Source organism: Oncorhynchus mykiss, chromosome 21 (genome assembly GCF_013265735.2).
Source record: "Oncorhynchus mykiss isolate Arlee chromosome 21, USDA_OmykA_1.1, whole genome shotgun sequence".
Lineage (NCBI taxonomy): Eukaryota > Metazoa > Chordata > Actinopteri > Salmoniformes > Salmonidae > Oncorhynchus > Oncorhynchus mykiss.
Genome location: NC_048585.1, coordinates 19,018,608 through 19,032,782, shown reverse-complemented (window position 1 = coordinate 19,032,782; position 14,175 = coordinate 19,018,608). Strand labels below are relative to the sequence as shown.

At 44.0% G+C, this 14,175-nt stretch overlaps 1 protein-coding gene across 6 annotated transcripts in view; it reads left to right on the top strand.

Annotated features, from left to right (window-relative positions):
- Positions 1-14,175, top strand: part of LOC110501015 (ankyrin repeat and sterile alpha motif domain-containing protein 1B) — a 308,010-nt gene that overhangs the window by 138,770 nt on the left and 155,065 nt on the right. For all 6 annotated transcript variants that reach the window (XR_005038543.1, XM_036957167.1, XM_036957166.1 and 3 more), the window contains one exon: positions 8,130-8,283. Coding sequence is in view for 5 of the 6 variants with exons in the window: in XM_036957167.1 (XP_036813062.1) it covers positions 8,130-8,283 (154 nt within the window). In the remaining variant the exon portion in view is untranslated. The remainder of the gene's footprint in view (positions 1-8,129; positions 8,284-14,175) is intronic.

Here is a 14,175-nt window from a genome sequence, read left to right as displayed (position 1 = left end):
TTTCTGTAGGAGTTGATATGGTTTCCAATTCCTCTGTTGCTTATTCTGACAGGGAGGACTGGATCAGTACCAGACCCTGTCTGTCAGTCTCTATAACAGTTTGATGTTGCTGGGACTGGATCACTACCAGACACTGTCTGTCAGTCTCTATAACAGTTTGATGTTGCTGGGACTGGAGCAATACCAGGCCCTGTCTGTCAGTCTCTATAACAGTTTGATGTTGCAGGGACTGGATCACTACCAGACAATGCCTGTCAGTCTCTATAACAGTTTGCGATGTTGCTGGGACTGGAGCAATACCAAGCCCTATATTTCAGTCTCTAAAACAGTTTGATGTTGCTGGAAATAATCCTGGAACCCCTGTGGTTAGGGTGAATCCCGTCTCTTTTAAAAAGTGCTGGTTGCTCCCACAGCAAAACAAATTTGTCACAAAAGGAGACATTCCTGGTTCTTCAGGTACTTATTCAGGGCAAAGAGTCAGCTGGAACATCGGTAGCACGGGAGGGTGCCAGAGATGATTATTATCTTCCCTGTGCTAGCGGGTCTTAAACATTGTTTGTAGTCCTCCCTCAGTTCCTCAGATTTCTTAAAACGAAGGTAGTTAAAACCTACCTGAGTGACGATGGTGTCAATATTGGAGTAGTAAGCCAGAACTCTGGGCAGGAGAGAGTTGTTGTCATGGACATGGGCTCCTGGGTAACAGTGGACCTTGATTGGGAACAGACCGTAGGCAGGCCAAAATCTCTCACCATCGAGCTGCCTACAATGATGGTGGTCGTGATGGAATCCGATGGGGAAACGACCTGCTGAACTGTGGTGGCCGTGGGGGGCTGTTGGTATACACCGAGGATCCATACTGACTCCCGGGGCTGGTAGGTCCGTCTCAAACGGGGCAAAGCTGTTTGCTAGCTGAATCCGATCTTCTCGGATAGATGTGTGGCCAGAATGCCTCCCCGATCTCCTACGCCTTGCTCCCATGGGCCATGGAGTTGAGCTTAGCATCTGTCCGTTGGATTGGGACGGATCAAGACTTATTGACATATTGATATAACAGGGGCTAAGATGGGGAGAGGTCTGTCTGTAAAATAAAGTGCTGCTCTACTTTCTTAACAACACTATCAACAAGATAGGTCCTACAGGCCCTAGTCTGGTCGACCTGGACTACTGTTCAGTCGTGTGGTCAGGTGCCACAAGGAGGGACAATTGGCTCTTAACAGGGCAGCACGGCTGGACCTTAAAAGTACACAGGGAGCTGACATTAATGATATGCATGTCAATCTCTCATGGCTCAAAGTGGAGGAGAGATTGACGGGGTCGGCCTCAAAACTTTAGCTATTGTTAAAAAACGATTTCATGTAATCTATTTGATAAAAACAACTAACCGAGTGTAGACAGTACACTGTTTTGTTGAGCGCTCTGATGACTTTTCATCAGAAATATGTGATTATGCTTCTTCAGCTCGTATTTATGGTTGATGCAGTGTGTGTGTGTGTGTGTGTGTGTGTGTGTGTGTGTCCACGCAGGTGGTTGTGTGTTTGTGTGTGCATATGAGCACACGTTTGTTTGTGTGTGTGTGTATGCATGCTTAACCATGTGTGTGTCATTACTCTCTCATAAACTAACTGTGTTGGTCGAATGGATTATGATTGTGTTACCGTCGCTAATGTTTATGTGCAACACTATTCATCTTCCCTGGCATTTCAATGTTAAATATTCATACATTAGCTAATACAGTTAGCATGAGATTGGTTCCCACGGGCTAATCCTTCTAGTCAAGTCAGCATTTTCTCACAACTCACTGTCTACTGCTAAGGTTCGGTCTCGACTGGCGTTGCTAATGTTGGCTATGATGCTATTAGACAACGTAATACAGTATTTGCCTATGTGGGTTCTACTTTGCAACTTATGTTCATCAGTAATATGCAATTGACTCCAGATAAGTACACTAAGTTTAAATGTGCAGCTCACTTCACCATTTCCAGGATATCCTTCTACATACCGTACAGTGCCTAGAAAGTCGACACCTCCATTTTGTTGCGTTACAAAGTGGGATTGAAATAGATTTAATTGTAATTTTTTTGTCATTGATCTACACAAAATACTCCATAACAAAGTGAAAAGTAAATTTGATATATATATATATATATATATTACAAATGAATAAAACTTAAATAACTAAAATATAGCTGTTGCATAATTACTCTCCCCCTTTGTTTAGGCCTAAATTAGTTCAGATGTCAAATTTGGCTTAACAAATCACATGATAAATGATATGGCCTCACTCTGTGTGAAATAATAATACCCCCCCCCCCCCCCCTTCTTTTGTCCCCATACATACAACATAGGTAAGTTAAATGGCTGTGATAGGAGAACATAAACATATTATGCATATGTAGTCTTCTTTAGTGCACTTATTCAAAGGCCCAAGCCATCGTACAAGAAGTCCACTTAGGTTCAAGGCAATATTCAAGAGCGTTGTAGTTTATTATGCTCAATGTCATCTCTCCTTTAAATTATACCTATTTAAATGTTGTGGTTTTGGGGTACAGCAGTGAAAGTGGCATGTTTGGGAACTTTCTCTTTTCTCTAACCCATCTCTCCTCTCCTAGGCATCCCTGTCTACCTATCTCTCTGTCTCTCCCTGCCTCTCTCTCTCCATCTCTCTCCGTCTCTCCCTGCCTCTCTCTCTCCATCTCTCTCTCTGTCTCTCTCTGCCTCTCTCTCTCCATCTCTCTCTCTGTCTCTCTCTGCCTCTCTCTCTCCATCTCTCTCTCCATTTCCATCTCTCTCTGGTATGATATAATAGTTGAACCATACAGCCACTCTACAAAGGTCATTAATCCTCTTCCTCTCCACAGAGAGAGGGAGGCCCCTACCACACATACTAAGGGTCCCCACTGCGTCATATATACTTTATGGTCCCTCCTAGAGAGTCATACTGACTGAGTCACCCCAGGCCTTCATAACCAGCTAATATACAATTCGTCATATTTTATGATTCAGCTCTGTTCCTGACAAGTGATAAGGAAGTTGCTGTGGAGGCAGAAATCATCTCCTTGGAAAGGGGCATTTCTGCAGTATATAATCTGCATCACATGATTATATGAATAGCCGCTGGATACTGGTGCTTGCTGTCATCGGAGGGCTGAAGAATAAATCAGTGACCTACACTAGCTAAATGAGGCCTGAAAAACAAGTTAGAGACCTACACTAGCTAAACGAGGCCTGAAAAACAAGTCAGAGACCTACACTAGCTAAATGAGGCCTGAAAAACAAGTTAGAGACCTACACTAGCTAAACAAGGCCTGAAAAACAAGTCAGAGACCTACACTAGCTAAACGAGGCCTGAAAAACAAGTCAGAGACCTACACTAGCTAAACGAGGCCTGAAAAACAAGTCAGAGACCTACACTAGCTAAACAAGGACTGAAGAACAAGTTCGAGACCTACACTAGCTAAACGAGGACTGAAGAACAAGTTAGAGACCTACACTATCAGTAGATGTGAGAAAGGACACTAGCCTGGTCCCAGATCTGTTTGTGTTGTCTTTTCTGAGTCATGAGAACAAAGGATGTCATGTACACTGTGTCAATCAATCCACTAGCAGATTTCAGATTAGTGAGTAGAACCTAATGTGCTCGTTGATCAGTGGTAAACATTTTCTCGGGTCCATTTTCTGTATCTCTTGAAGATTTCAGTACATCTCAAACTGTAATATCAAGATTTCGGCTGCAAGGCCTTTCTCAAGACACAAAGGAAAGGCTCACTAGAAAAGTGTATCAGTTGGTTGGAGCACCTGCCTGAGGTTCTGATGAAGAGGCTGTCCTTGATGTTCTACTCTGGAGACTGCAGATGTTCCGTGCTCAGATGACTCAACTGGTTGCTATAGTTACGCCTTGTTAATGAAGAGAAGGTGTGTACAGTATGTTCCAGGAGTAATGAATGCCGATGTCATCACTGTGTCCAAATCAGGCAGTTCTATCCTGGGTAGAGCTACGGTGGAACAGATAATTAAATGATAATTAGGATAACTTATCCTTATCGTATTCACCATTGTCATCGTCGTTGTCATCACCATGACCATCATCATAAGTTTTGCACTGAAGTAATGGAAATCAAATAAAATCCCAATAGATCAACAGTCTTGATTCTTCATCCATACTCAGACCTGAATAAGCCCTTACTATCTAACAAAATGACCATACACCTGAGTGATATGGAGCACTCCCCATGGCAGTGTACCTTGAGGGACCTGCTCTAGCAGTTTTCTCAAGTCCATGGGGTTAGTAATGGTACTCAGGGAAACTGGCACCGGCTCTACTCAGGGAGACCATGTTGGGGAGGTGGAGTAATTTCCTGAAAGGAGAGGATTTCTCCGGGGTGAGCTCAGTAAGCTAATGCTGAGGTAACTGATTTCTCTAGGATTAGCTGTCCACTGAGTAAAATACCATTCTTAGAGGCTAGCCATCTCACTCTCGCTCACCCCCCCTCCCCCTCTATCTCTCCCCCCTCTCGCTCTTGTTCCCCCCGGCGTGAGGTCAGGAGTGTTGTGTTGTGGGATGGTCTCAGAGGGACTATTGTCCTCTCATGCCCCGTTCCTCTACGATGGTTCTTGACCCCCGACCCCCTCCTCTAATCAAATATGAGGAAATGCCAGTAAATTACAGCGTCCTTCATTTCTGCTGCAGTCTAAACTGCTTGGTCTGTCTGTTAGGCAGGGATAGGGGAGCGAGGGAAAGAGGAGTGGGTTAGAGAGAGAGAGAGGGAGAGACTGTTTGCACAGTGCTAAGGGGACGAAAACCAGGAGGAGTGGGATATGTGGAATGAGGGAGGGAGGAAGAGCGATTGAATGAAAAAAGGGGCTGTTCTGTTTTGCACTTTATTGTTGTATTATTTTGGTCAAGAAGTTAAAAAATAAGATGAACTTTTTGATGAGAACCTGTAAGTCTGCAAGCACACACACAGAACACAACCTGAGAGATGTCAGTCGGGTCAGAGTCACATGTCCTTCAGGATAGTAGCTCCAGGGACGTGACTGTAATATCAACAGATTTCCTATTTGGGTTACCGGCCTGACACACACACACACACACACACACACGCACACACACACACACACACACTGCTAAGAGACTGCTAATTAGTGGCCGGAGGAGGACTCTTTTTGTCTGTTCCCTTCCTGTGGCAGACACACAAGTTCCTCTGTGTCCTATCTCTCCACATATAAAGAGAGAGCGAGGGGGGAGAGAGGGAAAGAGAGGAAGTGTGTGTTTAAGACACCGTCTTGTTTGGACATGGAGCTCATTGCGTGAACCTACTCAACCTTCTCACCCCTTACACCAGGAAGTGGAGGTGGGATCAACTATTAACAGGTAACACAAACTGCCTTAGCACCTCTTGACTTTATGCAGATGGTGGTGTGGCGTCTCTGGTGCGCCGGCCTTTTACACACTTTCTGATTGAGTGGGAGTCTGGAGAGGTGGGGACTGGGGGACTAAAGTGTCTGGTAGTAGAGAATGGCTCTCGCTTTGAGTTGAACAACTTTTACCTATTTAGATAGGAGAACAAATAGATCAAAATTGTGTTTGAGAGAGAGACAGGGAGACCGAAAAGAGAGGGAGGAAATCCCTGCTTCAAACCCACTTGTAGCATACTTCCTTCCTCTGAACCAGCCCTTTTCTCTAACTCATTTTCCATCCTCCTTTCCTCGGGATTCAGTAAAACTGTTGTAGTTACTCTGAAGTAAGTTGGAGAGTATCCACTAGGCTTTCATCTTTTTCTCTCTCTTTCTCTGGTTCTCTCGGTTCACAGCTGCGTTGCTCTCGTCTGTTTTATTCTCTCCGTAGTACGTTTGGAGTTCCTCCACTGCCTCTCTCCCTGAGATGGCTGGGTGGACGGGAGAGAGGGAGAGGAGGAGGGAGAGGCTGGTGTGTTCTTTACACAGGCAGGCGAGTAAACTTGAGGGATGAAGAGGAAAAGAGAGAGAATAAAAAGCCAGAGAATGAGATTTGGTTTGTAGATTTATGCAAAAAAGTTTCAGCGAGAGCGAAAGAAAGAGAGAGAGAACGAGACAGAGAGAGAGAGAGAGAGAGAGAGAACGTGAAATAAGAACAGACAGAGTGGGAGAAAAGTGATGAAAGGGATATTGTGACAGGGAGGGAACATGATGTACATTAGGAAGTCAGAGAGGATAGAGAATGAGAAAAGAGAGAGATGGTTTGATGTGGAGGATAAAGACAGGCATTCCTGTCTTCTCCCTCCGGACCACTGCACCCAGAGATGGGTTGCACAAAGAACCCAAGTTGTCTAATAAGCCCCAGAAGGGGAACCCATGATAGCTCCAGAGAAAGGCTGCGTCCCAATTGGCACCCCGTTTCCTTTATAGTGCACTACTTTTGACCAGGGCATTAGGGCTCCTATTTCGGTAATAGGATGCCATTTGGGACACAGTCTCTCTTGGGTTCTTCATCTATCAGGAAATCCCAGTATAAAGGGTGTTGGCTGTAACTGATAAGGGTCACAATTCGCAGGGCCACAGTTTTTGTCTCAAGTTTTTTATGGAGTGTAATTACTTCTGATGACTGTAAGCATATTGACGTGAAATGTTAACCCATACCATACTATTACTGTCTGAAACCACGTGTGACATCACTGGCTGGTACTTTACATGGGCTAGAGTAACGTGACTCAAATTCAATGGACCTGCTGGTCTTTTGTGTATGTGTGCAACACATGGGTGTGGGTGTGTGTGTGTGTGTGTGTGTGGTTGTGTGTCTGAGCAACACGTGGTTGTGTGTGTCTGTGCAACACGTGTGTTTGGTTGTGTGTCTGTGCAACACATGGGTGTGTGAGAAAAGGAGCACACAGACTGAATTTTTATATTAGCTACTGTAATACGACACATTGAGTAGTGAATGTGTGTGTGTGTGTGTGTGTGTGTGTATACACGAGACAGATTATCTAGGGAGTGATCATTCAATCAAAGACGAGGATTAATCTTCTCTGCATGCGTTCAGTGCGTGATTGATGGCCCAGTGGTGTCTGGGTAATGTAGTAGACAATGAGGTCGGAGAGGAGCGGGGAGTCGATAGGGTTCAGGGGAAATTAACACACCTGGGGTGAGTCATGGACATCGCCACGGCGGTACCACGGCAACCAAATATGGTGGGGTGACCCGGGCGACGTCTCAGTAATGATGATGGAGTGGTGCATTATGGGAAACGCAGGCATCTATTGCCCATGCGTCTCTGGTGAGAAATGTCTGCCTTTCCTGCGCACTCTATTGCTCACTGTTGTTTTCCTTTGGCATGGGTGTACATATGCCACTTAGACAGGGACATTTAGTTCCAAGGGTTTTTCTGTCAACCCGCTGGGTCTCAACCTTTTCATACTGTCACAGGAATAGAACAACATGAAACTGGTTGCACACAGGACATCAGCCATTTTGACTCAGTTGCAATGGAGTAATGGAGGGACGATCTTATGGTTTCTTCTATTTTGACTTGAAGGGAGCAACATGCTATTTTTCTCAGAAAGCACACTTGAGGCCGTCATGCTGTCTGGTTTTGCCCTATGTCATGTAACGGGCCGAGGCCTCAGCGAGGGTGATGGTTATCTCCTCTCAGTAGTAGAGGGGGACCCTGGGATATGTGGTCTCCAGTCTTTCTACTATGTCAACATCTGGTTACACCGGGTTAGAAAGAGAGAGAAGAATAAAACATACTGCCACAGTTTTGCCTATTAGCTTATTTTTTTGTTGCTAAATCTGTGTATTTCTGTGTATTTCTGTGTATTTCCTCTATCTGGTTGTGCCTGTGCTTATTAAATCAATTGCAGTACAATCAACTCCCTAGATGCAGCAGGGGAGCAGGCCTGAACAGTGTTTGAATGGAACCGTGTCCTTGAGGTGGATGAGTTATGATGATGGGTTGTTTGTGTGATCTGATGGTACCAAGGGCAGTATACAAACACTGCTGATCCAATGTTCAAGGTTGTACATTGAACATTGGCCGTGCTTGTCAATGTACATACAAACAAATATTCTGTCGTTTCCACACGTGAAACTACCCACAACATTATCACCATGTTCCTCCCTCTCTCTCTCTTTCTCTCCCTCCCTCCCCATATCAGGACTCGAAGCGCTCGGCGGAGATCGTACCATCGCCCTCCCTTGACGTGTTCTTACCGGAGGATGAGGACAATCCGTATGAGTCCGTCACCACCGCCGTGACCCGCAAGCCCTGCTCGCTGGACATCGGCCTCTTCAACGCCTGCCCCCTCAACGGTAAGGACACACCCAGACCACCTGTTCAACAACCTCTGTATACTACATTCACCTCCGTCACCGTTGTCAGTACCCGCACTACTGTAGATTTTGAATATATACTACCGGTCAAAAGACCACCTACTTATTCAAGAGTTCTTTATTTTTACTATTTTCTACATTGTAGAATAATAGTGAAGACATAATCTATGACACCCTTTGCCTTGATGACAGCTTTGCACACTCTTAGCATTCTCTCAACCAGTTTCATGAGGTAGTCACCTGGAATGCATTTCAATTAACAGGTGTGCCTTGTTAATTTGTGGAATTTCTTTACGACTTAATGCTTTTGGGCCAATCAGTTGTGTTGTGACAAGGTAGGGGTGGTATACAGAAGATAGTCCTGTTTGGTAAAAGATCAAGTCCATATTATTGCAAGAACAGCTCAAAAAAGCAAAGAGAAACGACAATCCATCATTACTTTAAGACATGAAGGTCAGTCAATACAGAAAATGTCAAGAACTTTGAAAGTTTCTACAAGTGCAGTCACAAAAACCATCAAGCGCTATGATGAAACTGGTACCACCACAGGAAAGGAAGACCCAGAGTTACCTCTGCTGCAGAGGATAAGTTAATTACAGTTAACAGCCTCAGAAATTGCAGCCCAAATAAATGCTTCATAGAGTTCCATATGTGTAATTGCATAGTTGTGATGTCTTCACTGTTATTCTACAATGGAGAAATAGTAAAAATAAAGAAAAACCCTGGAATGAGTAGATGTGTCCAAACATTTGACTGGTACTGTATATAATGAAGTGATTACAGGAACAACGATGGTCATCTCCGTAACTACAGTCACCTCCGTTACCATCGGCCGCAGTTACCCCCGTCACCGCTGTCTGCACCGTCACAGCTATTGGATGTGAATAAAAGAGATCTGGACTCAGTGATGTTTCATTACTGTAGGATATCTGGAGATCAAGATTAACCCAAACTGTACCATATCCGCTCTGTCAGTGTGTGATCAGATGTTTGAAGAGGGCATAGAACTCCTTAGAACGAGGGCATAGAACTCCTTAGAACGAGGGCATAGAACGAGGGCATAGAACTCCTTTCAGAAGCCGTCGCAGCACAGTGCCCAGCTTTCTCATTTTACTCTCTACCAATACCATGGTGGGCTACACCACGGGTTGTCCTGGCAACTGTGCCTCTACCACACTCCCAGTAAAAAGGTGGTGAGTCAGCGGTGAGTTGTCATGGTAACTGTGGTTGAATCACTCCTGGTGAGAGTTAGGCTGTTTGGTTGGTTGTTTTTTTGGTTGTATTTTGCTGTGTGATTGACTTCTAATGGGTGAAGGAAACCTACATGCCGTTGTATACATCTCTGGTGTGTGTGTGGAGCTTCTTCATGTCAGTCTACAAGGACAGTCACTCTGAGTCACTCCACACAGACATAGACAGACAGACAGACAGACACTGACTGACTGACTGACTGATTGACTGACTGACTGACTGCCTGCCTGCCTGCCTTCCTTCCTTCCTTTCTTCTGAGATGAGATTTCTCCAGGGATCAGCTCCGGATAAGTGCTAACTAAACTAATCAGAGGAGGGCTGGGGGAATCAGAGATTCCTGCATTTAGCCCAATCACTCAGATCTGTAATGAGACATGACTGTGAGCCACTCACACTCTCTATTTTCTGGAGAGAGAAAAGAAACAAGAAGAGAGTGTGAGAGAGACATGGAGAGAAAGCGAGAGATAGAGAGAAGGAGCGACCGAAAGAGTGCGAGAGAGACATGGAACAAGGAGAAGAGCCCAGTCTGGGGCTGAACATTTCTCTGGTATTTTACAAATGATCCATCCCAAGAATAAATCACTTTTCTCCTGGATAACCCTGTTTTTCCTGACAAAATTGGAAGCGTATAAAGCACATCAATATGTCTGGAATTGATTAGAGTTTTGATCAGCATGAAAATTCAAGCCTGATGCTACCTGAGCCTGATTGTTTTACATTTTTTATTTCACCTTTATTTAACCAGGTAGGCAAGTTGAGAACAAGTTCTTATTTACAATTGTGACCTGGCCAAGATAAAGCAAAGCAGTTCGACACATACAACGACACACCGTTACACATGGAGTAAAACAAACATACAGTCAATAATACAGTATAAACAAGTCTATATACGATGTGAGCAAATGAGGTGAGATAAGGGAGGTAAAGGCAAAAAAAGGCCATGGTGGCAAAGTAAATACAATATAGCAAGTAAAACACTGGAATGGTAAATTTGCAGTGGAAGAATGTGCAAAGTAGAAATAAAAATAATGGGGTGCAAAGGAGCAAAATTAATCAATTAATTAATTAAATACAGTAGGGAAAGAGGTAGTTGTTTGGGCTAAATTATAGGTGGGCTATGTACAGGTGCAGTAATCTGTGAGCTGCTTTGACAGTTGGTGCTTAAAGCTAGTGAGGGAGATAAGTGTTTCCATTTTCAGAGATTTTTGTAGTTCGTTCCAGTCATTGGCAGCAGAGAACTGGAAGGAGAGGCGGCCAAAGAAATAATTGGTTTTGGTGGTGACTAGAGAGATATACCTGCTGGAGCGTGTGCTACAGGTGGGAGATGCTATGGTGACCAGCGAGCTGAGATAAGGGGGGACTTTACCTAGCAGGGTCTTGTAGATGACATGGAGCCAGTGGGTTTGATGACAAAACGGATTGCACTGATAAGCCATACATTAAAGACATTTTCTGAACCCAAGCACCAAACAAATTGAATGATTTTTGCGTTATCCAATACATAGCCTATGATATACAGTATAGGCTACCGCACATTTCGCACAACAGAAAAACAAAGCCCTTAGATATAGCTAGCTACAGTGCATTCGGAAAGTACTCACACCCCTTGACTTTGTCCACATTTTGTTACGTTACAGCTTTTATTTTAAAATGTATTACATTGACAACATGTTTACAATTGAAAACAGGTTTTTAGAAATGTTTGCAAATATATGAAACAAAAAAACAGATACATTATTTACAGAAGTATTCAGACCCTTTGCTATGAGACTCGAAACTGAGCTCAGGTGCATCCTGTTTCCATTGACCATTTTTATTTATTTTTTTTATTTTTTATTTGACCTTTATTTAACTAGGCGAGTCAGTTAAGAACAAATTCTTATTTTCAATGACGGCCTAGGAACAGTGTTCAGGGGCAGAACGACAGATTTGTACCTTGTCAGCTCGGGGGTTTGAACTTGCAACCTTCCGGTTACTAGTCGAATGCTCTAACCACTAGGCTACCCGACCATCCTTGAGATGTTTCTACAACTTGATTGTAGTTCACCTGTGGTAAATGCAATTGTTTGGACATGGTTTGGAAAGGCACACACCTGTCTATATAAGGTCCCACAGTTGACAGTGCATGTCAGAGCATAAATACCAAGCCATGAGGTCAAAGTAATTGTCCGTGGAGCTCAGAGAAAGGATTGGGTCGAGGCACAGGTCTGGGGAAGGGTACCAAAACAATTCTGCAGCATTGAAGGTCCCCAAGAACACAGTGGCCTCCATCATTCTTAAATGGAAGAAGTTTGGAACCACCAATAATCTTCCTAGAGCTGGCTGCCCGGCCAAACTGACCAATTGGGGGAGAAGGGCCTTGCTCAGGGAGGTCACCAAGAACACGATGGTCACTCTGACAGAGCTCCAGAGATCCTCTGTGGAGATGGTTGTCCTTCTGGAAGGTTCTCTCATCTCTGCAGCACTCCACCAATCAGGCCTTTTTGGTAGAGTGGTCAGACAGAAGCCACTCCTCAGTAAAAGGCACATGACAGTCCGCTTGGAGTTTACCAAAGGCACTTAAAGACTCTCAGACCATGAGAAATTCTCTGGTCTGATGAAACCAAGATTGAACTCTATTCCACATGTTGTGTTACAGCATGAATTCAAAATTTATTAATATATATTTTTTCACACCCATCTACACACAATACCCCATTATGACAAAGTGAAAACATATTTTGAAATGTAAAACATGTATTGAAAATGAAATACAGAAATATCTGATTTACATAAGTATTCACACCCCTAAGTCACTACTCTGTAGAAGCACCTTTGGCAGCGATTGTATTTTTTATTTAACCTTTATTTAACTAGGAAAGTTAAATAAATTCTTATTTACAATGACGGCCTACCCTCGCCAAACCCGGACAACGCTGGGCCACCCTATGGGACTCCCAATCATGGCCGGATGTGATGCAGCCTGGATTTGAACCAGGTACTGCAGTGATGCCTCTTGCACTGCGATGCAGTGTCTTAGATCACTGTGTCACTCAGGAGCCTGATTACAGCTGTGAGTCTTTCTGGGTAAGTCTCTAAGAACTTTCCACACCTGGATTGTGCAATATTTACCTATTACTATTTTCAACATTCTTCAAGCTCTGTCAAATTGGTTGTTGATCATTGCTAGACAACCATTTTTAGATCTTGCCGTAGATTTTCTAGTAGATTCTTGAACAGAATGATCTATTTTGGATGCAATTTGAATGGAATTGATGGAGAGAGAGAGAGAGACTGCGAGAGAGTGCTCACATGCACTCCGATTTAATGCAATGATATTCGAGTGATAGGCTGTTTTACAACGAAAAAAAATCATCTTTACAAATAAGAAAATAAGGTGACCCCCGAAAGCCAGATGAAGATGTGTAAATTTGACACGCATTCAGTCTTTATATTACTGTAGCATAGACTATGTTGCAGGAAATGTAGGCCTATCTGTCACAAGATAAAAAGTTACCATGATGAGATGAAACAGGCATTGTAAACTGCGCTCCGTACTGAGATGCGCTGTCTGTCCCCACCCTGAGCGTTGATGATTGATCATGCAGATAGCAGAGAGAAGGCTGTAGAGAAGCTAGATTGAGACATGGCACATCATTTAATGGTTCCATTTCATGTCATGCTGGTCATAGAAATTATTTATTATAATATACCGTTTCCTCGCAGTTATTTATCCAGGGAAAAGAGAGTGGAGTTTGGGCAGGAAATCTCAGGAAACCTCAGTAACCCGGTTCCCAGTATTCAACCCTAGCCCAGTCACATGCTGTCCTACGCTGCAGTTAGTTGGCAGCGCAACAGACAGCAGCAGCTTTAAAGGAAACCTACCTGTCCTATACTGTAGAGTTAGCTGGCAGCGCAACAGGCAGATCTATCTCCTTACTGTCTGTTACTGCAGACCTACCTGGCTGGGGCATAGGGACTTAGGGACGACTTAGGAATGACATAGGGACTACTAACTTGTCCTCAGAGATGATGACTAAGTCAGTAGCGTCCACCAAAAATAACCATGCTGTCTCACAGTATGCATTATGTCTTAGCCTTGCAGTTTCCCCTGTCAGTGTGTCTACTTAAATGTACTCTTCAATCTCTCTCTCTCTCTCTCTCTCTCTCTCTCTCTCTCTCTCTCTCTCTCTCTCCTTCACAATGTAAGATCACCTCAAACGGCTCGTTCACAGCCACTGTGTCTATGTGTGTGCTGCAGAAGCACATAGGCTACACATACTGCATAATTAAACCTCTTCAGCACAACAGGAAACGTCAATGGGGGGAAGACACAGCACAGTAGCAATCTGTTCCCATGCAGTTACATTTAGCAAACAGCTAGAATATTAAGGGACTCTTATATACTGTATAATGTAACAGCGAATAAAGGAGCCCACAGAGAGGGATATTATGGGTCTTTTGAAAGCAGGGTGTCTTAATATAATGGCAATGAGGCTTCGAGGCCTGCAATCACGTACAGGGCAGGAGACAGACGGCTAGCTATCACCGCTAAGTGGTTAGCGGTAATAGCTATCGACTCCCAGGGTAAACACATGGGCTACTGCAGTCACACACACACACACACACACACACGCACAC